Source organism: Pan troglodytes, chromosome 4, assembly GCF_028858775.2.
Source record: "Pan troglodytes isolate AG18354 chromosome 4, NHGRI_mPanTro3-v2.0_pri, whole genome shotgun sequence".
NCBI classification, from domain to species: Eukaryota; Metazoa; Chordata; class Mammalia; order Primates; family Hominidae; genus Pan; species Pan troglodytes.
Window position 1 is genome coordinate 27419312 of NC_072402.2, and position 25360 is coordinate 27444671.

The window sequence follows — 25360 nt, forward strand, 5'->3', positions numbered from 1 at the left end:
GGCATGTGCAAAGCTACTTTTAGGTAGAGGTGGTAGCTTTGATAAAATTGGAAGATATTGGAAGTTACCACAGTATGTCAACATTGATTATGTTTAAATACCATTAATTTCTGGCATCACTCACAGGTGAAAAGAATGTCAGGTTTTTTTTTTGTTTCAATATTTTTTCTGTTTTCAATATTTTAGGACAATTTATAGTAAAATTCAAACAAAAGTATTCTTTCACTACATAAAACTAAAATATTTCTTCTTCTGGGAATTAAAGTCTCGTGATTTTAAGTTTATGTGGTGGATCTTTTATCTCTTTACTGTAATGAGTTAAATATTCGCATTAGCTGCTTTGCCATCTAGTTTGAGGGAAGTTTAGAAGAATCTGAACAAAGTGGTCACAGCACCACCTGCTGGTCAAAATATAACATGAGCCCCTACTCATTTGCTCTCTGCTGTATGTAGAACTGAACATAAAAACTACCATGGTTGATTTTAATTTTTTTAATTTGCATTTGAATGAAAACTGAAACAATGGAAGTACAGTATACATATTTCATCAGTTTTCAACATAGTCTGTTTTTACCCATAATAAAGCTATGGTACTTGTTACTAGTTCAGTTGCCTAGGAGATACTGATGTAATGGGTTACTATGGCAACAGCTGGTCTCTTGAAGGATTGTAAATGATAGGGTTGGCAGAGTTCATAGAGACACATGTTAAATGATTAATTTCATGAGATTTGTACCAAGTTATCTCTTTATGTGCAAAACTAATACTGAAATCTAATATTTTTAACTTTTAAAAAAATTCATCAGTAATGTCTTTTTATTTACTTTAAAAGAATCAAAGGATAAATAACTCCCAGTCGGCTCAGTCATTGGCTACCCCAGTGGTTTCCGTAGCAACTCCTACTTTACCAGGACAAGGAATGGGAGGATATCCATCAGCCATTTCAACAACATATGGTACCGGTGAGTAGCTTTGTCATGTGCAATTAGTACACTAAATACTTTTTATTGAAAAGCAAGATGAAAAAGTTATCTTTTACTCTATTAGGAAGCTTTATTTAGGGCCTGCGCTGTCCACAGCACTGCAGCATTACCCATTCTTTACTAAGACAAAGTGAATATCCACATTTTTCTTTCTTAACTGACTGAAAGTTTTATTTATGCAACCTGAGTTCAAAATAGAAACACACTTTCAAGAAAATTGAGCTGTTTCTTTGATGTAATAAAAAGCTCACTTTCTCAGGATTGTTTAACATTTCTACATCATCAAATATGTACATACCTTTATACTAGATTGTAGTTCTAATAAACTAGAATTGAGGACTATGCTACTTCAGAGCATTCGTGGAATACTTATTTTTGGTTTATAGTATATTCCTTTTAAATTAGAATTATCGCTGATGCTTTATCTCCCCTCCCCTCAAAATTAAAAATATCTATAATAACGATAATCCTAATAGAATATTTTGGAAATTGAAAATGTTTATTCTATTTACCATTTGATAATTTCTAAATTTAATATTTTCCCTTGTTGTTTTATTCTTTAATCTAGAGTACTCTCTGAGTAGTGCAGACCTGTCATCTCTGTCTGGGTTTAACACCGCCAGCGCTCTTCACCTTGGTTCAGTAACTGGCTGGCAACAGCAACACCTACATAACATGCCACCATCTGCCCTCAGTCAGTTGGGGTAAGCAATATTATTTTTTATAGTATAATTTTAGAATGCATTTTGAAAAACAAATGACAATCTCTAAATAAGTGCTTCAATATCCCATTAACGGGTATAAAATTCTACTTTATTGAAATCCAAGTGTAATTTTCAGATCAATACTTTTCAAGTAGCTTAAATCTTATATACCTGTTTTTTAAGAGGACAGCGAGCTCTGTAATAATGAGGTAAATTCTTTCCTTATTGTTTTAGGCTACATTTGTTTCCACTTCTATCAGTGATATAATTTTTATTTAGTTTTCACACAGTTCATTTGGGACATAAGAAGGCATTTATAGTATAAGCTTAGATATTTGAGAATTTTTCTTTTTTCACATAAACCATATAGTTTTTGCTAATGTTAACCTAATACACATAGGAACAACTAGTCAATTGATACACAGGCTTCATGTATTTATAATGTACTCATAGTATAGTTGTATACTTATAGATATTTTAAGAAATATATGTATATAATACTAACTAGTACATATAATACTAATTACCTAAATTTGGATATAAAAATAATTTTTGTTTTATGTAGTCAGAGGATGTATCTTTCTGCCCCCTTGTGGTAGTTTTCAGATACGTCTTTATCATAGAAATGACTCCTGTCATTTATCTATGGAAACGTTCAAACCTTTAAAAAGCTCTGAATTCACAATTCACACTATTTCATATAAAACAAATCATTTTTTTTAAAAAGCTTAAAACATTAACTGAAAGCCTGACTGTAAATTTAATAAGTCCAAAATTGCAATTAATCTTCAAAAGAAAATACCAGGAGGATATAAAATATTTAAAGATAACAAGCTTTTATATTTTAAAAATATTCTGTCTGCCTAGCCCACTTTTACTTTTCTGCTTAGCCATTTGTTATCGTTAATCACTTAGCTGTATTAGTTAACTAGTTATATATCCATATGTCTAAGGAGACAGTGAGAATAAAACACTGATTAGTATAAAAGTCACTGATTTATACCACAACTTTGTGTCTCTTATGTTTGCTGGTGCCCTCTCTCCCCCCACCCACTAGCTTTCACATGATAGTGATTTAGCATATATTAGTGATCTGATTATGAAATATTCACCCGTACACTGTTTGCTTATGTTCATCCTACCCGCTAATCACTGTCATTGAAAATCTAACCTTTCATTTAAATAGTAAGATAAATTCACGTGATACTGTTGGTCAGCTTTCTTGAAAGATAGTTAACTTTGAAGACACATTACATATGCGCAGAGTTTTATCTTTTTAGGACACTTAAATTTTCTCTGGAATGTTAACTATTCAAGTAGACATTAACTGTGGGAACTTCTTCAGGTAATTATCACCAAGCACATAATTCCATCCAGGCAACTAAAAAATATGTACATGTATACATATTTTGTACAAAATATCAACTGCTGTGGCTTAGCAGGGAATCCACTGAACATGATTCTTGTCAAAAATAAACATAACTGCTTATTTCCCATTTTTTTCACAAAATTCATCCATTATAGGGCTAGATTTCCCTAAAAGTTATCAATGTCAAAAGCCATATTATTTTCTCTGAATGTGGCTTTCTTTTGTTTTCAATAGTACCTGATAATTTATATTTTTACATATAAACACATTTATTTACATATTTTAACTGTACTACAATTTTAAAACTCTTTTCTATTACAAGGAAGAATCTAATTCTCTGCTGCCTCTAATAGAGGTTTCAGAAAATGAGAAAGGAGGGACAGTCTTAGACAGAAAGGAACTGAATTACAACAGCCAAAGGTTAAGCATTTTGTTCAGCTCCCGGTTCCTTTCAGCACTTAATTTCGTTGTGCTTAATTTGACTCTTAGTTTTCTCTGTGAGTTTTAATTGCACTTAATCACTTCCCTTACCCCTCAAATCAACGGAATGACCCTTCCAGTCCTTCCACTGTTGGCCCTTCTCTCTCTCTGCTTCACACACACTCTTTCTCTCCCTCTCACAATCACACACAGAGTAGTAGCTTTTTGAAAGGAGGTTCCTTCACATGGACTACCTCATATTCACACGATTAAATGTTAAACTGTTTTTTAAAAAAATCCCAAGCTGCAATACTTATGTAAAGTAATTCACATGAGCATCCTTAATTCTTTACAGTGTAAATCAATTTAAAAAGAATTGATACATTTTCCAGGCCAAAGTTGTCGCAGAGATTTGTGTTGCGGGCTCACATTCTTTTGGCTAGAGACAATGTTCATAGCAGAGTGGAATATATTTCAGCTCCACCAAAGTAGATATTCCCAGCAGCCCAAGATGGTTACCACAATTCTTTCTCAAAATTGCAAAACCATAAACAGAGTTCTTCATATTTTGTCCATGGAAAAAAGTTCATTTTGTCCTTTGGAGCTTTAAGTCTTCAAAGCTATACTTTTAAAACCTAGTATCTGATTTTATCTAAGCAAGCTAAGTAAGCAACACAAATTGATTTGCTATAGGGAGAGAGGTGGCTGACAGAGGAACTTGCCATCAAGAGTTAATGAAAGTCCTTTGAATACTAATATTTGATGTAGTGTAACACTAAGTTTTAGTGTTTTTCTAAACTACCACCTATAAAAAGGGCAACCTGTTTTCTGGAAGCATTTCCATACATCATCTTTGTTGATGTGGGTGTTCAGTACATACTGAGAGAGATAACTCTGAGTAGAGATGACTTATAAAAGGTTAGGTTAAATATAGTTTGATAGTCTAATTTCCAGGCGGAGGCAGTAAAAATTTTGAATAAAACTATCCAGTCATGTTTGATTTCTGAACAATTATGGGAAAGGGTAGGAGTTTTCCCAATTCAAAAGCATCTGTAATAGATGAAAATTTGCATAGAGGACTTGATATGGGTAACTTGCATATCTGGCTTCTATCTCCCCACCCACCTCTTTATCACCCACCCACACATATACAGTATTTCACAATTATCCAGGTCTATAATTATTCGTGTCTATATTTTGTTCTCAAGTAGACTAACATGCTTATATCTGAACCTAGCATATATGCAGTTAAGTTATTTTAATGCTACTTTTTTCTTTTCAAGAAAATACTTCTTTGTTAACAGAGACTAGCCATTCTATTTTATATCCTATGTCACAGTATAATGAAGCTGAATCTAAGATATCACTTGCATTTTACTACTGTGGATTTAGTCCCCAGAACTACTCAAAATGCTTCATGTATGTTTTCAGTGTCAAATGAAATTCCACCAAAAGATAAATTTAAGCTAGTCTGTTTGTAGAAAGGGATAACCAATAACTGTTACATCTTTCATGGGGAAGATACACAGCTAAACCTATACAGGCCAGTTAACATAGGGAGATGATGCAAAGAGGTGAATAATGCAGCTTCCAAAAACTGTATTAAAGAAACAGAATTTTGGTTATATTATTTTTTCCCTTACCTTGTCTAGATTAACTGCTTAGACTGTCCAACTCACCAATTTTTTCTTCTAATTTTCTATGTCACCCTCCCTGTGAAGACATAATCTGTATGTCAAAGAGCAAGCAAAAGTATTTATTGATATATCACTTTTTATTTTCAGACTCCTAATTCATATTCATTATTAAATAGTTGTGTGATTCATAGCAGAAGCATTTAATTAAATTTTAGTGAAATGGTCTTTCTTAGAGCCAGGAAAATTCTTTATTCCAGAAATCAAAAGACGATTTCCTCAAACATCAAAATGAATCACTAAGTAACTTTGAACCAAGATAAAATAGTCTACCATTATGAATCCTTTTGAAATACAGGTATTCCCTCTCCCCATTTTAACAAGGCTTATTTAATTAAAACTTTTGGAAAATTAGTAAACTGATAGACTATAAATTAATCAGCTACAAATAAATAGCTCCAAATATAAACAGGTGTTTGAAAATTATATACAGTCAGTGTACTTTCTTGATATAAATGCTAACACTGCTTTGATTATATAAGATCATAAAAGCTAGAGAAAGAGACGCTTATTAAGGAAACAAATACTTCTTTATATTATTCTCTACATTAGCTCATCTATTTATTAATAGGAGAAGGAAAGTAATTCTTTGCCAGTAGGTGGTGCTTTTGTACAAAACATCACTCAAAGATAAACTCGTTTCTGACTAATTTTATATCACTACACATCTTGAGTTTGTATTGCATCTCCCAAAAAGCCAGCCCCAAGCTTCTTCACTTTTTTTCTGAAATATATACTTTTTCTCTCAGTGCTCATAATGACATTGTTAGTGCCAACTAATTCTCTCCACTGGAAAGCAGCATAATTACATACATTAGTAAGTAGGCTTGCTTTCCTTTGTTTAAAATGGGTGTGTCTGTATGGATAATTCTTCACTTGGATTCTTCCTCAGTAAAAGAGAGTACCATGCTCTTTTGACAATATAGTCAAGTAATCCTGACTCTAGCTCTGGAAGTCAGTGTAATTAGTGTAAGAAGAGTAAAAGCATCTTAAAATTGATGCGAGCAATGCCACTATGGTTTATCCTGATCAAAGTCATTGTGATTGCTAATCTACACTTAAGGGCTTAATGCTTTTTTCCTCTAGAATTCCAAGTTTCTAAATTTTCCCAGATTTTGGAAAAAGGAAAAATTATTCTCTCTGGGAATATATGAGGATTAAGGATTATAAACACAGTAAAATCACACTACATCCTTCTTGGCAACAAGCTTTCCTTAGGCAACACCAGATTCATCAACTAATGCCAATGATAAATAAGAGGAGTGGTAGCCTAAGAACCGCACGCATCAGGGAGTGACATTAATAAAATTGAGGTCATTGTGGAACACAAAGTATTTTCATCTCATGTAACTGCAAAAGGATGAAGAAAGTCAAATTATCAGTTTTAATGGAGTAGAAAGTCTTAAGTGTTTGAAAACCAACGTTTAAACTTTCTGCAGATAATTTTCAATTTCCCTCCCCCTTTCCATTTTTTCCACTCCAAAGCTTTTTACCAGATATAGTTATTGTGCAGCATTTGAGTTCTAGTCATTTAAAATTTAACTCCCTTCACTTTCTCTGAAGACTATGTGATTCCATCTGTATGTGCTTATTAATTGGAGGCAAATATTTATATTGATAATAAGCTTTTAAAAATAATATTCAAACACAAGCATTAGTAAATCAAGGAAGTCTAATTCCAGAGCTAAACACTGTATCTAAATGCTTAGAAATTTAATTTTTAGAACTAGTCTAGGCTTAGAGTCCATGAACACAGAAAATGCTTTTTCCATTGTGTCTTAAACCTTTCTGAAATGGTAACCTATATGTTTAGGGAGCCTCTCGGAGACTAGAGATATAATTCATGAGGCCTGGACCAGTTAAATACTGTAATTACTACCGGGCAAATCAACAAAGGCATCCTAAATCGCCCTGAGAAGGCGATGCCCTTATGTGCTTCCAAGCACGTTCTCTTCACTCTGGGCATGCTCTGGTGTCTATGCGAGTCTTTAAGCTGATGTTTGATGTAATTGTGAGTTCCTGGGGCCTCCAGGCCTCCTTCATCTGTAACTGGGTTTCCTTTCCTCCTACAGAGCTTGCACTAGCACTCATTTATCTCAGAGTTCAAATCTCTCCCTGCCTTCTACTCAAAGCCTCAACATCAAGTCAGAACCTGTTTCTCCTCCTAGAGACCGTACCACCACCCCTTCGAGATACCCACAACACACGCGCCACGAGGCGGGGAGATCTCCTGTTGACAGCTTGAGCAGCTGTAGCAGTTCGTACGACGGGAGCGACCGAGAGGATCACCGGAACGAATTCCACTCCCCCATTGGACTCACCAGACCTTCGCCGGACGAAAGGGAAAGTCCCTCAGTCAAGCGCATGCGACTTTCTGAAGGATGGGCAACATGATCAGATTATTACTTACTAGTTTTTTTTTTTCTTGCAGTGTGTGTGTGTGCTATACCTTAATGGGGAAGGGGGGTCGATATGCATTATATGTGCCGTGTGTGGAAAAAAAAAAAGTCAGGTACTCTGTTTTGTAAAAGTACTTTTAAATTGCCTCAGTGATACAGTATAAAGATAAACAGAAATGCTGAGATAAGCTTAGCACTTGAGTTGTACAACAGAACACTTGTACAAAATAGATTTTAAGGCTAACTTCTTTTCACTGTTGTGCTCCTTTGCAAAATGTATGTTACAATAGATAGTGTCATGTTGCAGGTTCAACGTTATTTACATGTAAATAGACAAAAGGAAACATTTGCCAAAAGCGGCAGATCTTTACTGAAAGAGAGAGCAGCTGTTATGCAACATATAGAAAAATGTATAGATGCTTGGACAGACCCGGTAATGGGTGGCCATTGGTAAATGTTAGGAACACACCAGGTCACCTGACATCCCAAGAATGCTCACAAACCTGCAGGCATATCATTGGCGTATGGCACTCATTAAAAAGGATCAAAGACCATTAAAAGAGGACCATACCTATTAAAAAAAAATGTGGAGTTGGAGGGCTAACGTATTTAATTAAATAAATAAATAAATCTGGGTCTGCATCTCTTATTAAATAAAAATATAAAAATATGTACATTACATTTTGCTTATTTTCATATAAAAGGTAAGACAGAGTTTGCAAAGCATTTGTGGCTTTTTGTAGTTTACTTAAGCCAAAATGTGTTTTTTTCCCCTTGATAGCTTCGCTAATATTTTAAACAGTCCTGTAAAAAACCAAAAAGGACTTTTTGTATAGAAAGCACTACCCTAAGCCATGAAGAACTCCATGCTTTGCTAACCAAGATAACTGTTTTCTCTTTGTAGAAGTTTTGTTTTTGAAATGTGTATTTCTAATTATATAAAATATTAAGAATCTTTTAAAAAAATCTGTGAAATTAACATGCTTGTGTATAGCTTTCTAATATATATAATATTATGGTAATAGCAGAAGTTTTGTTATCTTAATAGCGGGAGGGGGGTATATTTGTGCAGTTGCACATTTGAGTAACTATTTTCTTTCTGTTTTCTTTTACTCTGCTTACATTTTATAAGTTTAAGGTCAGCTGTCAAAAGGATAACCTGTGGGGTTAGAACATATCACATTGCAACACCCTAAATTGTTTTTAATACATTAGCAATCTATTGGGTCAACTGACATCCATTGTATATACTAGTTTCTTTCATGCTATTTTTATTTTGTTTTTTGCATTTTTATCAAATGCAGGGCCCCTTTCTGATCTCACCATTTCACCATGCATCTTGGAATTCAGTAAGTGCATATCCTAACTTGCCCATATTCTAAATCATCTGGTTGGTTTTCAGCCTAGAATTTGATACGCTTTTTAGAAATATGCCCAGAATAGAAAAGCTATGTTGGGGCACATGTCCTGCAAATATGGCCCTAGAAACAAGTGATATGGAATTTACTTGGTGAATAAGTTATAAATTCCCACAGAAGAAAAATGTGAAAGACTGGGTGCTAGACAAGAAGGAAGCAGGTAAAGGGATAGTTGCTTTGTCATCCGTTTTTAATTATTTTAACTGACCCTTGACAATCTTGTCAGCAATATAGGACTGTTGAACAATCCCGGTGTGTCAGGACCCCCAAATGTCACTTCTGCATAAAGCATGTATGTCATCTATTTTTTCTTCAATAAAGAGATTTAATAGCCATTTCAAGAAATCCCATAAAGAACCTCTCTATGTCCCTTTTTTTAATTTAAAAAAATGACTCTTGTCTAATATTCGTCTATAAGGGATTAATTTTCAGACCCTTTAATAAGTGAGTGCCATAAGAAAGTCAATATATATTGTTTAAAAGATATTTCAGTCTAGGAAAGATTTTCCTTCTCTTGGAATGTGAAGATCTGTCGATTCATCTCCAATCATATGCATTGACATACACAGCAAAGAAGATATAGGCAGTAATATCAACACTGCTATATCATGCGTAGGACATTTCTTATCCATTTTTTCTCTTTTACTTGCATAGTTGCTATGTGTTTCTCATTGTAAAAGGCTGCCGCTGGGTGGCAGAAGCCAAGAGACCTTATTAACTAGGCTATATTTTTCTTAACTTGATCTGAAATCCACAATTAGACCACAATGCACCTTTGGTTGTATCCATAAAGGATGCTAGCCTGCCTTGTACTAATGTTTTATATACTAAAAAAAAAAAAAATCTATCAACCATTTCATATATATCCCACTACTCAAGGTATCCATGGAACATGAAAGAATAACATTTATGCAGAGGAAAAACAAAAACATCCCTGAAAATATGCACACTCATACACACACACGCACAGGGGAAAAAAATAAGAAAACCATTTTCCTCACCATAGACTTGATCCCATCCTTACAACCCATCCTTCTAACTTGATGTGTATAAAATATGCAAACATGTCACAAATGTTCTTTGTCATTTCAAAATACTTTAGTATATCAATATCAGTAGATACCAGTGGGTGGGAAAGGGTCATTACATGAAAATATGAAGAAATAGCCATATTAGTTTTTTAACCTGCAATTTGCCTCAGCAACAAAGAAAAAGTGAATTTTTAATGCTGAAGATAAAGTAAGCTAAAGTACCAGCAGAAGCCTTGGCTATTTATAGCAGTTCTGACAATAGCTTTATAAGAACATGAAGAGAACAGAATCACTTGAAAATGGATGCCAGTCATCTCTTGTTCCCACTACTGAATTCTTATAAAGTGGTGGCAAGATAGCGAAGGGATAATCTGAGAATTTTTTAAAGATGATTTAATGAGAAGAAGCACAATTTTGATTGTGATGAGTCACTTTCTGTAAACAATCTTGGTCTATCTTTACCCTTATACCTTATCTGTAATTTACCATTTATTGTATTTGCAAAGCTAGTATGGTTTTTAATCACAGTAAATCCTTTGTATTCCAGACTTTAGGGCAGAGCCCTGAGGGAGTATTATTTTACATAACCCATCCTAGAGTAACATTTTAGGCAACATTCTTCATTGCAAGTAAAAGATCCATAAGTGGCATTTTACACGGCTGCGAGTATTGTTATATCTAATCCTATTTTAAAAGATTTTTGGTAATATGAAGCTTGAATACTGGTAACAGTGATGCAATATACGCAAGCTGCACAACCTGTATATTGTATGCATTGCTGCGTGGAGGCTGTTTATTTCAACCTTTTTAAAAATTGTGTTTTTTAGTAAAATGGCTTATTTTTTCCCAAAGGTGGAATTTAGCATTTTGTAATGATGAATATAAAAATACCTGTCATCCCCAGATCATTTAAAAGTTAACTAAAGTGAGAATGAAAAAACAAAATTCCAAGACACTTTTTAAAAGAATGTCTGCCCTCACACACTTTTATGGATTTGTTTTTCTTACATACCCATCTTTTAACTTAGAGATAGCATTTTTTGCCCTCTTTATTTTGTTGTTTGTTTCTCCAGAGAGTAAACGCTTTGTAGTTCTTTCTTTAAAAAACATTTTTTTTAAAGAAGAAGCCACTTGAACCCTCAATAAAGGCTGTTGCCTAAGCATGGCATACTTCATCTGTTCTCATTTGTGCCATCTGCCGTGATGTCGTCACTTTTATGGCGTTAATTTCCTGCCACTACAGATCTTTTGAAGATTGCTGGAATACTGGTGTCTGTTAGAATGCTTCAGACTACAGATGTAATTAAAGGCTTTTCTTAATATGTTTTAACCAAAGATGTGGAGCAATCCAAGCCACATATCTTCTACATCAAATTTTTCCATTTTGGTTATTTTCATAATCTGGTATTGCATTTTGCCTTCCCTGTTCATACCTCAAATTGATTCATACCTCAGTTTAATTCAGAGAGGTCAGTTAAGTGACGGATTCTGTTGTGGTTTGAATGCAGTACCAGTGTTCTCTTCGAGCAAAGTAGACCTGGGTCACTGTAGGCATAGGACTTGGATTGCTTCAGATGGTTTGCTGTATCATTTTTCTTCTTTTTCTTTTCCTGGGGACTTGTTTCCATTAAATGAGAGTAATTAAAATCGCTTGTAAATGAGGGCATACAAGCATTTGCAACAAATATTCAAATAGAGGCTCACAGCGGCATAAGCTGGACTTTGTCGCCACTAGATGACAAGATGTTATAACTAAGTTAAACCACATCTGTGTATCTCAAGGGACTTAATTCAGCTGTCTGTAGTGAATAAAAGTGGGAAATTTTCAAAAGTTTCTCCTGCTGGAAATAAGGTATAATTTGTATTTTGCAGACAATTCAGTAAAGTTACTGGCTTTCTTAGTGATGCAGTGTCCGTGGTGCATTTTTTTAAATTAATGTTTTGCTGTTTAAATTTATTCAATTTTATTGTGTTTTTTAAAAAGCAGCTTATGCCACAAGCACAAATGAGCTTTCTCAGTTTTCAACTCAAAATATTATATGAAAAGATGGATATGTGTGTCTGTGTGGGAGGGGTGTGAATTGGATAACAGTTCTTAGGGTATTACAGAATTCAGCCAGTGGTGGAAGTTTAAGGTTCTTGTTGAATGGTTCAACTTCTTTATCAAAGAAGTTCCATGAAGATCTTTGATAACCTGTTTAAATGTACAGAATTTTTCAAAAGCCACTGTGAAAAGCAGTACCGTAAGTTATTTTTTAACTAAAATCTGTAGAAAGTGTTTCCAAAAGCAGTTCCTTTTTTCTTCATCAAAGTAATTTCTAAAAGTTGAAAACATAGGCTTATAAATCTGAATAAATTAGTGAATTCATACATTTTAGAGACTATCAATATATCCATTATTAACATTCAATAATAATCTCTAAAGGGGAATGTCCTTAAAAAGATTGATACAAAGATTAATTTAAAAACTGAAAAGGAAAACAAGACACCACCAATTAGCCAGCTGGAGAACTTGGACTTTTGCATTAGTAGTGATATCTGCTCCAAAAAGAATGCAGTTCGAGGAAATGTTGCATATGGCTTCAAAATAGCAGTGCTTTCTGCTTTGTTCTCTTGTATTCATTTTCAGCAAACATGTATTAAGCAATTATTATATGTAACTCGTGGTGATTCCAGGATGAATGAAGTTGTAGCCCTTTCTCTTAGGAAACTTATAAATTAATAGGAGATAAAAGGCATTCTCAGGGAAGTCTACAAAGTGCTATGAGGGAGCCACTTTGCCCATCCTGGGGCAGAGCAGACCAGAGGCTCAGAGCATGGACACTTCCTCATCCACCCAGCAGAAGCCTTTCACTTGATTTTGAAGGTGGGCAGGATTGAGAAAGGCCCAGAAGGGGATGAGTTCAAAGCTGTTTGTGGGCATGTGACCCCTGCAGTCACAGATGGCCCTAGCTTGTGTTTCGTTTAGTGTTCTGCTATCATTATCCTGATAATATCCTGATAATAAAATTGTCCTTAATAATTTTATATTTGAGTTTGAATGTTGTAAGCAAAGTCCTGTAGGACAATAGAGCATGTGCCTGAACAGAAGAGATACACAGGAAAAAGTGAACTGTTTTATATTTTAGTACCTTTAACAGAGAGAACCTTTTATTTCACTTTTTCAACAAGGACTTCCACATTTTCATTCTGCACTGGGCCCTGGAATCATGACACCATCCCTGGATGTGGGCATTTCACAAGGAAGAAATAGTAGATACAAAGGTACAGAGATGGGAAAGCAAGAGACAAACTTGCAGGAATTGTGGGCCTTTCTATTTACGTAAAGTGTAGCCGTGTGTAGGGGACCAGTGAGACAAGACTGGAAGAGTTAGTTTGCCTCTGATTATATAATCACAAATGTAAAAAAGTTAGGTTTAAGCAAGTAATTGAAAGATTTAGGAGAGAGAAAATTGTCAGAATTCAGTAAATGGTTAGATTAATGGTAGGAGTGGTGATAGATAAGGAATTGTTAAAGTTTACAGTTTTAGGCTTAAATGATTAGGATCCTAGTAATGTCCAAATTGGAAATTGAGAGGTCACTGCTTTGTGAGGAAGGTAGTCACTTCAGTTTTCAGTATGTTGAGTTAGAATATGAGAATGTTGTAAATAAGGACTTAAACTCAGGATTCAGTTAATGCTGGCCTGATTTGGATGTGTGGGTGTTTTTTTTTTTCTTTCAATTATGTTTGAAAGTCTGGATTAAATAGAGATACTGAATTTGGCAAGGGAACCCTATTCAGAACAGAGCATCTGAATTTTCATCTTGTGATTTGAGAAAACCCTTCTTCCATTTTGTTTGCATATTTCTATGGCATCTTTCCTATGTGTTATCCTTGCAGACTGACTTCTAAACAAGATCCAGTGATGAAGGAGTAAAGCCAAGTTCACTTCCCTACTGTGCATATCCCTTGGATTCCAACTGTCCGAATTGCCTGAAAGCAAATATCTCCATCACCAGAAATGAGGCTGCTCTTTAACCTCTCCTGTCCTAAGCATGGCCTCCTTCCTGGGAACTTTTGTTAAGAGTTAGAATTAGGAAAACATGGGAAAATGGTCATTGTTTCTGGCCTTAAAGTAGTTTCTGATCTTACCAATAACCTTGGCTGCCAAATCATCAGCTCCATCTCTTACCCAGTCTGGATTACTTCAGACTGGAGGAAGAACTTCCAGCCCTCATATACCCATGTTTAGTAGCCAACTTCTAGAAAGGATGCTCACCCTTTGAATCTGGCAACTCAGTACAAGGACCAGACTGAAATGGGAGGAAACATGAACTACTAGTGGGACAATTCTGCCTGGAATAGAAAGTAGTTACGAGAGCACTTTGCTGAAACACTCCAGGGCCAGAAATGTATGGGCCTTGTTAGTTTCCTTGACATGCTCCACCAAGGGAGAGCCAATGCCTGGGAGGTTGCAATGGTAGGGGTAACCTGAGGAAACAGACGTTGAAGTTGGCCTGTGAGTGGGGGCAAGACACTAACAGTTCCTTCACTACAATGGACTTGACCTACATGATCTTATTTAACCTACTTGATGACACTGTGACAAGGGTGCAGTTTTTTTGAGAGGTCTTGGTTAATAATTAAACCAACAATGCCCCTTACAAGCTAAGTAACATTTGTCAACTTATTTATTCCCTCTAAGCACTGATTTTCTCCAAGTCACAGAGTTTATCACTCACTCAGAGGGTTGCTGAGGCTCCATTAAGACTTGATAGGTGCTAATCACTGAAAAGATTGGGAGCCCTACTCTCCCACAAGTTACTCAAAGTAAACACAATGCTACTCTGTAAAATAATGGTAAAAGAAGTCAACAAAGTTGTGATTTTTCCTATGATGACCATAGTATGCTATTTTATTTCTTTAGGAATATCACGTTCCCAAAAGATAATTTGGTAGGATCCTACTTTACTAATGCTCAAAGCACATACTCCACTTAGAGAGAAAGCCGAGCTGTGCAGGTATTCATCCCAAAGCTTCACACTACTAGTGCTAAATATATCAAAACACAGGCTTTTCTAGAAGTGATAGTTACAGAAACAATTACTTTCTTCAAACATTATTCCAGAAATATTCTATATGATATACTCATTTATTTTTACAAATGAGAGAGCCCTGTTTGGAAATGCAAACCTATGTGTATGCAAAAGCTTATATGTGTAATATTCATGATTAAAGTCTTAGGGAAGGTCCCTATCCCTACAGGAGTGCTTAAGTAAATTGTGGTACATCCTCCCAATTGAATCCTATGTAACCATTTTTTGAAAAACACAAAACAAACTAAAGCCTCTATGTACTGATACGGAAAACTCCAGAACATATCATTAGGTAAAAAGCAATAACAGAGCAGTGTATAGAGTAAGCTACCTTTCAGGTAAGAAAAGGAGGAGACAAAAACAATAAGTTTTCTTAAATTTGCATAAAGAAACCCTAGAAGAACACACAAAGAAATGAAAATACAGCCGGGCATGGTGGCTCACGCCTGTAATCCCAGCACTTTGGGAGGCCAAGGCAGGTGGATCACCTGAGCTCGGGAGTTTGAGACCAGCCTGGCCAACATGGGGAAACCCCGTCTCCACTAAAAATAAAAAAAAAACAAAATTGGCTCGTGTGGTGGCATGCCTGTAATCTGAGCTACTCGGGAGGCTGAGGCAGGAGAATTGCTTGAACCCAGGAGGCAGAGGTTGCAGTGAGCCGAGATTATGCCACCGCACTCCAGCCTGGGTGACAGAGCAAGACTCCATCTAAAAAAAATTAAAAATAAAAAACTTAAAAAAAAAAAGAAATGAAGAAAGTAGTTACTAACATGGCAAGGGGTTGGGGAAAGAGGTGAATGAGAGGAAAGATTTAACAACACATACTTTTAAATATTGTTTTTATTTTTGAGCTATATGATATGCCACTTATTTTTTTTAAGATTTTAGTTTGAAAAAAAGGCTTCCCCCCAAAAGCAAATGCCACACACTGAATAGATTTACAGGGAACTCTCCTCTAATGAAGCAGCCTTTGGAAAGAAAATGCCAGTGTGTAGAGCAAACCTCAGGACTGATAGGCTCGCCTCTAGGATTCTCCAGGCACAGATAGCCTCAGCTGTCAGTTCTGGATGACACGACCACAACCTTAAGGTTAGAAGTTTGCTTCTCTATTGACTACACTAACTGGCCAAAGAGCCTTACTCAAGCAAGCAGTTTTCTATAATTAAATCACAAATATGAATTTAGAATTCATCCTATAAGGTTTTACTCTGCCTAGTTAATAATCAGTTTATCCTATCAGCCATCTAATATTAAGACTATAAATCTAGAGATCTTGGCTGAATTTCTGTTGCTTCCTTGCTCATTGCCATTGTAAACCTGCTCCCCTATGACCAACCCAGCTATAGTATTAGAACACAGAAAGCATGTCATCCTTACCAACTCCTGTGTCCATAACAATCAGCTGAAATTGCATGGAGACTATGTTACTTTTTGGTACTTTCAAATTCATCAGCTAAATTTCCAAGTAAGATTTGGGAGGCTGAAAATAATATTTTTCACTATTTTCCATCTTTTCATTCTTCCCATTTACTATCCTGGTTTATGTGCTTTGCATGTGAAAAAAATTATTTGAGCAAATCAAAAAACATTTTCTTTACTTCAGAGTTCTACTGGCAATAAAAGAATAATGCTTTCCCTCATGAACATGTACAATTGTTATTTATCAATTGAAATAATTTTTTTTTCAAAAATAAAGAATAATACTTTCTGGCCAGAAGTGATAGCTTACACCCTGTAATCCCAATGGTTTGGGAGGCTGAGGTGAGCAGATCACTTGAGCCCAGGAGTTTAAGACCAGCCTGAACAACATAGTGAGACGCCTGTCCTACAAAAAAATTTAAAAATTAGCCTGTCATGGTGGTGCACACCTATAGTCATAGCTATTCTGAAGGCTGAGGCAAAAGGGTCACTGGAGCCCAGGAGTTAAAGGTTATAGTGAGCTATGATTGCACTATTGCCCTCCAGCCTGGGGGACACAGCAAGACCCTGTAGCTATAAGACAGAGAGAGAGAGAATAATAGTTTCTTCTATCTCTCTCCTGAATCCCCCAACCAGTAATGATATTTGTCCTTTGAGTTTAATGACTACGAAATAACTCAGAAAAATGATTTTTGTCTTCTAACCAATGTGTCCTCTCCAGAGTCCACTTTAAATGTACTGACAATACAAAGACATACACAACAGCCCTTCCTCACCTACCTTGATAAAGCCCAGTTTTCTTCCTGCCTTTTTAATAATGCATTTTGTAGACTCTGAGAATAGAAGAGAGAGTTCCTATGAAATATAAAATCAAGAAACAGGAGACATGATACATTGAACTTCTGTATTTTAAAAATTATGTATGACTAGTTATTAGATAAACCAGAATGTAACTAATTTCAGTGCTAATTGTGATAACAATTATTAAAATTCACTCATTAAAATTTATGTGAGGATTATGCTGCATGAAAGAATCTGGGCACAAAAGAGAACAAACTGTATAATTGCATTTATATACAGTTCAAGAACAGACAAAACTAATCTATGCTGATAGAAATGAGAACAGTAGTTGCCTGTTGGTGGCAGTGGGAACTGACTAGAAGGGGGCACCAAGGGACTTACTTCAGTGACAGAAAAGTTATATATCTTGACTGGGATCATTTGTTAAAATTGACCTAGTGTACATTTAAGATCTGTGTATTTCACTCTGTGTAAATTTTACCAGAATTTTAAAATACTTATATGAAGATAAATCTCAAATTCAGAATATTATGTAAGAAATAGTAGTAGGGAGGCCAAGCACGGTGGCTCACGCATGTAATCCCAGCACTTTGGGAGGTCGAGGTGGGCGGATCACGAGGTCAAGAGATCGAGACCATCCTGGCGAACATGGTGAAACCCCATCTCTACTAAAAATACAAAAATTAGCTGGGCATGGTGGCACGCACCTGTAGTCCCAGCTACTCGGGAGCCTGAGGCAGGAGAATTGCTTGAATCCGGGAGGTGGAGGCTGCAGTGAGCCAAGATCAAGCCACTGCACTCCAGCCTGCCAATAGAGCGAGACTCTGTCGCAAAAAAAAAAAAAAAAAGAAAAAAGAAAAGAAAACAAAAGAAAAGAAAAAGAAAAAGAAATAGTAGTAGGAGTTACTACTCTAAGGTATCTCCTGTTGAAGTATATGAGGGCCTGCTTCAATACAGATAATCATTATGCTTCCATTGAGCCCTGATTCAAATCAAGATAAACTACTCAAAGAATATTAGTTCTCTTAAACACTTTGAACATACTCAACTATAACATTTGTTGTGCTGTTATATTACCATAGATAAAGGGAGGTAAATTCCAGCTCAATCCTGATCAAGTTAACACAAATGCTAAAGTAGTAGCAGTAATCTAACATAATTACATCGAAACTGATCATGTAATGTAATAATACACATCACATAAATTGACTACTTCATGGATGAAGATATTATTTATTGCAGAATATTAAATGGCTTGATTATTTTGCTATCTGGGGTCTTATACCGTACTCTTACTCTTGCTCAACGTAATGTTAAACCTCAGAAGATAAAAAAGAATAAGAAAGCTAAAATTCTTATATTTTGTCTCTAGACTGTCCAAAATGAGGCTTCATTAATTTTCACCCCAGGGAAACTATTTGAAGCTTCAATATATATAGTACCAAGAGTGACAGTCAATGCAACCGGTAATATTAAAGCACCTTCTTATAAAATTGATCATTCAGCTATTCGTCTTTGAGGGTTAAATAAAGGACAACACAAATAAAAATAAAAGGCCCGGGTACATTTTGAGGTGCACTTAGTGAAATTAAGTGCAAGGCCTATCTGCTTAAGTCCTCTGAAGCTAGCAGTGGAATTTCATGAGTGTATGAATTTCAGAGAAAAGTACATATGATCAATAGAAAAAATGCTTAAATGGGAGGAGGGCAGTAGACATTGCAATATTCTCTTAATTATTAAGAAAAAAAGATGTCAAACATTAAAACAAAGATTTTTCATAAAGCATTAGAAACTATTTGTTGTTAATGCATTTGATCAAATATGTGTATATAATTCTAATTGACGTTCAGCATTTACATGCACACACGCATAATACATATATAACACACATACATAACGTATGTATAGTTCATGAACATGAATTAGATTGATACAATCAACAGTAGAAAAGAAGTCTTGATTTTATCTACATGGATATTTGTCTTGGAAAATGAACTCTATGATAGCAAAAGATTTCCCATGTTGGCTTTTGCTGTCCTTTGTCTGTCACCACCACAAGGCTGTGCACACCCAACACAAGCAAACATCAGTGTTTGAGGACAAGCAGAAAGAATATAAGAAAAGCGCATTCTAGAAAGTAGATATTTGGGTCAAATTTATAAGGTCACATTACAAGGATGACTGCTCTGTTTCTCCTGGATAACATCAAAGAGTGACCATTGTATTACTCCCAATATGTCTTCATGCACTTGTGTAGAAAAGGTGAGGAAGCAAGTGTCCTATAGAGATACCCAAACACCAGCATTTGTTTTATTATAAACCATCATATAGATTAAAATAATCTTCAATTGTGGTCTTGTGCTATTTTAATTATGTAATAAGTAATGTCTTAAGTCCTTAGTAATATATAACTTATTATATATTAAGAAATATTTTAATCTTTATCGTGTCATGGTATGGTCAAAAGTTACAAACTTTGACACCTGGGTTTAATGCCCCCTTGGCCAGCTACAAGTTACGAAAAAAAATTTTTAACCACTCTTGGTCAGTTTCTTCATCTGTAAATGGAAATAATATCTATATTTAGGGATGTTATAAAGGTTTTTAAAACTATGTATACACACACATATATATAACTGTTATACACATTATACATAGATTTTTATATAGTTATGCGTATGTGCATATACATATACATACACACACACACATGTGTGTATCACTCAGTATTTACCTATTTTAGCACACTATATAGCACTACACATTCACAGTATCTTAGTGAAAAATAAATATACCTCCAACGGAGCTGAAAAGTTCTAGGGAGTAACTGGGGATAGTAAATGATTACTTTCCTTACCTGGAACCAACCACTAGGAGTAATGAACTAAATATTAAAAAATTTCTAAATGCAATTTTTAAAAATAATTTAAAATATGTTCAAAAAGATTAGAAAATGAAACTATTATGAAGAAGTATTATTGTTGGGAGACAGTCCTCTATGGGTCTCTCCCATTGATACACATCTTGTTGGGTTTGCCAGGAATGCGAATGCAGGACCAGCCTAGTCTTCTCGTTTTGTCACCCAGGCTGTAGTGCAGTGGTGCGATCTTGGCTCACTGCAACCTCCGCCTTTGGGGTTCAAACAATTATCCTGCATCAGCCTCCTGAGTAGCTAGGACTACAGGCATGAGACAGGGTTCCACCGTGTTGGCCAGGCTGGTCTTGAACTCCTGACCCTAAGTGATCTGCTACCTTAGCCTCCAAAAGTGCTGGGATTACAGGCGTTAGCCACTGCGCCCAGCCTCAAGACCAGACTACTCTTTAACCAGGTCATTTCTCAAGGTTGGATTTGCAGTGAGCAGCCCTGAAAGATAAGGTAAAATCTTCCTCTGAGACAAAGAGTGGGCTTTTTACTGCTTGTTATAAAAGTGGTGAATTCCCCAAACTTAGTGTTCCTCAGCTATACAAACCCACTGTGCACATAGCAACCATCCAAGCTATATCACACCACCATATCACACAGAACTGTGGACAAAGGGAATCAATGCAGATATGTTGATGCTCATGCTGTTTGCTGTGCCATGAGAAATAAATACTTTTGCCTGACTCAGGAGTCTCATGTTTTCTGCCAACCTCTATCAAACAGTAACAGGCTTACTCAATAGTTTCTAACTTTTGGCGGGGGGATGGGTTGGTGGCAGAAACATGTTTCTTTTTTAAAAAGGAAGGACAAGACTCCCACAGTTTTCATTCGAAGATATGAAAGGACCCCCTGGAATCCAGTAGCTAATGTTCTTGCCGAAGTGGTAGATGGGGTATGGGTGGAAGTGGGTAAGAGTTCCCCACTGTTTTACTTGTTAATGAGGATAAACAATGAGAGCTAAAATTGAAGCAAGCTACAGAAATGGTGTCTTAGCTGTTGCTCACTCTCCTACAAATGGCCAGAGAAAGGGATATTAACATTACAAAAGGAACAGAAAACTCCAGCTAAAAGATAGTGTGGCTGTGGCTAGGGAGTCAAACAATTCCTAAAACTGAAATAAGTGATGTCAGAAATAGGGATTTTGCTCATCAATATAGACCTTCAGGTAAACTGCAAACATTAGAAGTTTGGTTGCACCATGAGCAGGCAGCCTCTCAAAAGCAAAAGTGAACAGGGCTGGCCATGCTTGTCTACCTGGTCTCTGCTATAGTCAAACTTGCCTAGCAACAAGAAAGAGGCACTGGATGTTGGGTGGCTGAAAGCTCACAAGACAAAATGTAATGATATAGACAAGGACAAAAAGAGAGGGACCCCTGGACCTAAGCACTCTCCAGATGCCAGAGGTGCACAGAGAAGGAAGCAACACTGGGGCTAAGACATCCATCTTAGAGTCAAGGGTCAAGGGGAATGAAAAGGCTAAAAATTATGTTTCTTCCTACTATTCCCACCAATGGACTAGCCTCACCAGCAACCCTGCACCTCCCAACCTCACAGCTGGGGAATAGCATGATCTGGGTTGCTACTGTACCCCTTGATGAGCATGTGTTAGACTCCTTGACCTGTATCCCTGTAGGGAAAAATGCACCTGAATTCAACTGATGGAGTCTAGGCAAAGTTCACAGTAGACAAATAAACTAAAGTGACCTTATGGGTGGGGCATTTATGCTACCACTATGTACTATTGTGACTTCCACATCTGAACATGTAATGAAATTAAGGTGGTATGTGCCTATACTTCCCTGTTCCATCAGTGATAGACAGGACCCATACAGGAATCACTACATGCACCCTCCCTTTAGGGTGGTCAAGAACAATAAAAACCCAGAGGGAGAAAAGAAATCACAGCTTCAGTTAAAGACTTAAAGGCTGCCAGATTCTCAGAGAGGTCATTTTCAGGACCTCTCAAGACACCATCACTGCCTAACATAGGTGAAAAAGGAAGCTATTAACCTGCTACTAAGGTCTTGTTGAAAGCCGTGCAAGCATTGTTAATCTCTGCCTTGCCATTCCCATTTTAGTTCAGGTCAACTCCAACTTGATGATTAACAAGCTAGGAATGCCCAACAGGCATTATGAGTCAAATGGAAATGGTATATCAAGAGTACCGGCAGCCTGGCCATGGCAGCATTTTGGCTTTACATGAAAAAGTGGCAGCTACCCCTGTGGGGACTTCCTTATCCCTGACTCCACCATGTGTAGCAAAACCAATAGTTCAATGGAATTCTATTCATAGAGGTTTTCCTAAATATTCCGGCCTAGCTCACTGATGATTTAACTAAATTAAAAGCTGATAGTATCTACTAGGAGGCAGTAATCATCCAGCTTCAATGGCAGACTGGAAGACTGTGGTAAGGACCTGTCACCACAATGAGTTGAATTGAAAGCCATTATCCTTGCCTTACACAATACTTCTGAGGGCCACACATGTTGTATTTTTACTGATTCTTTGTCTGTAGTCAATAGCTTAGACATCTGGTCTGGCAGAATAAAGACAGCCCTGTTTAAGGGCAACAAACTAAAAACAAATTGTGGTTGCCGATCGAATAATCTGGGTCACTCAGTACATACCTTTGTAAAGATTCATTTTTGAATGAGAATGACTGGAATGAAGCTGCTAAGCCTGAACTTTCCAGACAGCCACCATTGTCACCTGGATCTATTATAGCATCACACATAGCAACACAGCCATCATCGTGGAATGGGCACATATTAAAAAACAATGTTTCTGGTGCAGATGCCACCACTGCATGCCAGACTTATGACTTTTGCCAAAAATTGGTCTTTCGATGAAGAACTCACTATACTTCAATAGACATTGTCCCTGCCTTTACCTGAACAATTTATTATGTTGGACCTTTGATTCACTCTTGGACTGCCATTGATGCCTTACCACTGTTGACAATTTTTCAGGTTATGGTGTTGCAGTTCTGGACTTCATCTGACTTTAGTCATACCTTTATGGTCTTTGAATCAAACTCTTTCATGTTTTCAGCTTTCTAGATAATCTATAGTCAGAATGTATGCCTGCTGTCTCAAAGGCCACCCAATAATGAGCCAAAGATCAAGGTATTTGATGGGTATTCCATGCACCTAGCCATTTACAGGCATTTGATATTGTAGAGCCTTGGAACAGCATTTTCAAAATCAACACAAAAGGATTTCTGACTCCTTCTCCTTCACATTCTCCTGGGCCACACACCTAAGTAAGGCAGTCTAGTCCTTGAATGTAGCCACCCACAGAAACGTTTCATCTCCTTTGCTTGACTCTTGGGTAATGATCAGAAAAGGATGGGAGGTTATCAATACCGATTTGGAAACTTTAGGATGCCACCCTGACCATTTCTGGGCATGATACTTATTTCTTTCCTTTAGCAGCAAACCAGAGGCTGGCATAACTGGTACACGCTCCAGGTGGCAAACTAGCCAAATGGGGCTTCATCTGTTTTATTCACTGTGGCACCCTAAGCTGCTAGAATGGTACCTGGCACAGAAGCAACTTCCAAAAATATTTCATGAATTAGTGAATGAATTATATGAATAAAGTATTCCATGACTGTTGGGACCTTTAAATTGGTTTAAAAAATAGCTTAATATGTTAATACATTTAGATCTATTTTATCTATGGTAATCCCTAATACCATTTAATATAAGAATGAACCATCATTTTTCATTTCCTCTACTGATGGACAGTTAATTTGCATGTATCAACATGGGAAAACCTTAAAAACATAAGTTTTGGAGAAAAAGCAAATGTCTAGATACATAAATATGTAGTAAAAGATTTCCAAAATGCACAGGAGAAATATATATTAACTTTTAGAGAGTGGCTACCTCTAGAAAGAAAGAAAAGGAGAGTAGACAAGATTAGAAGGTGGAGGGATAATTTTTACTTATTTATTTTATTTAAAAAGGCTACATGAAAATTAAGATCTTTCAAATGTGAATGGTGGTTAATAAATTTTTGATATTCTGTAATCTTGTTAGCATTTTTCTGCACATTTGAATTATTTTACACTCAAAAATAATTTTTTTTTTTTGAGATAGTGTCTCGCTCTACCACCCAGACTAGAGTGCAGTGGTGCAATCTCTACTCACTACAACTTCCACCTCCCAGGCTCAAGCGATTCTCCCACCTCAGTCTCTCGAGTAGCTGAGATTATAGGCACGCATGCCATCTTACCCGGCTAATTTTTGAGTTTTAGCAGAAACGGGGTTTCGCCATGTTGCCCAGGCTGGTCTTGAACTCCTGACCTCAAGCGATCCACATGCTTCGGCCTCCCAAAGTGCTGGGATTACGGGTGTGAGCCACTGCACCTGGCCAAAAAGTAATTTTTAAACTACAATAATATTTTCTGGTTTTGAATAAACTCCTTGATTACTATGGAAAACATAATAACTTAAGTTCAATCTAAGATTAGCAACTAACATAATATTTTCATTAATTCTCAAAACCAATAATTTCTATCATAATTTGTATTTTATTTCATTTTATATTTTATTTTATATTTTATTTTGAGACAGGGTCTCAGTCTGTTGTCCAGGCTGGAGTGCAGTGGCATGATCATAGCTCACTATAACTCCGAACTCCTGGGCTCAGGTGATCTTCCCACTTCAGCCCCCGAGTAGCTGGGACGACAGACATGTGCCACCATACCTGGTCAATTTTTTGTTGTTGTTTGTTTTTGGTAGAGACTGGGGTCTCCTCATGTTGCCCAGACTGGTCTCAAAATCCTGGGCTCAAGCAATCCTTCCACCTCAACCTCTCAAAGTGCTGGGATTACAGCCGTAAGCCACCATGCCGGCCCATAGTTTTTATTTTTATATGCATAAAAATAAAATTAAGCTGAATTTTATTTATTTATTTTCAGTTTTAATTAATTTTTTTATCGTAGTCTTATCCCTTGCCCCTCTCCCACCCTTTCCCCTGAGTCCCCAAAGTCCATTGTGTCATTCTTATGCCTTTGTGTCCTCATAGCTTAGCTCCCATTTATGAGTGAGAACACATGATGTTTGGTTTTCGTTCCTGAGTTACTTCACTTAGAATAGTGGTCTCCAATTCCAT

At 36.4% G+C, this 25360-nt stretch overlaps 1 protein-coding gene and 1 long non-coding RNA gene across 51 annotated transcripts in view; one reads left to right on the forward strand and one right to left on the reverse strand.

Annotated features, from left to right (window-relative positions):
• The window catches only part of MEF2C (myocyte enhancer factor 2C), a 166380-nt gene extending 157039 nt beyond the window's left edge, over positions 1-9341 (forward strand). For 31 of the 50 annotated variants that reach the window (XM_054684198.2, XM_054684202.2, XM_009448872.5 and 28 more), the window contains 3 exons: positions 833-962; positions 1552-1687; positions 7243-9341. In XM_054684198.2, the coding sequence (XP_054540173.1) occupies positions 833-962; positions 1552-1687; positions 7243-7564 (588 nt within the window). In that variant the 3' untranslated portion in view covers positions 7565-9341. The remainder of the gene's footprint in view (positions 1-832; positions 963-1551; positions 1688-7242) is intronic. The other 19 variants (XM_054684205.2, XM_063810315.1, XM_063810316.1 and 16 more) reach the window with 1 other exon arrangement.
• Positions 1-17396, reverse strand: part of LOC112209212 (uncharacterized) — a 72039-nt gene extending 54643 nt beyond the window's left edge. Inside the window, exons 1-2 of the long non-coding RNA XR_002943893.3 lie at positions 17295-17396; positions 5120-5189 (exon numbers count right to left, since the gene is read on the reverse strand). This is a non-coding gene — a long non-coding RNA (uncharacterized LOC112209212). The remainder of the gene's footprint in view (positions 1-5119; positions 5190-17294) is intronic.
• Between the last annotated feature and the right edge of the window lie 7964 nt (positions 17397-25360).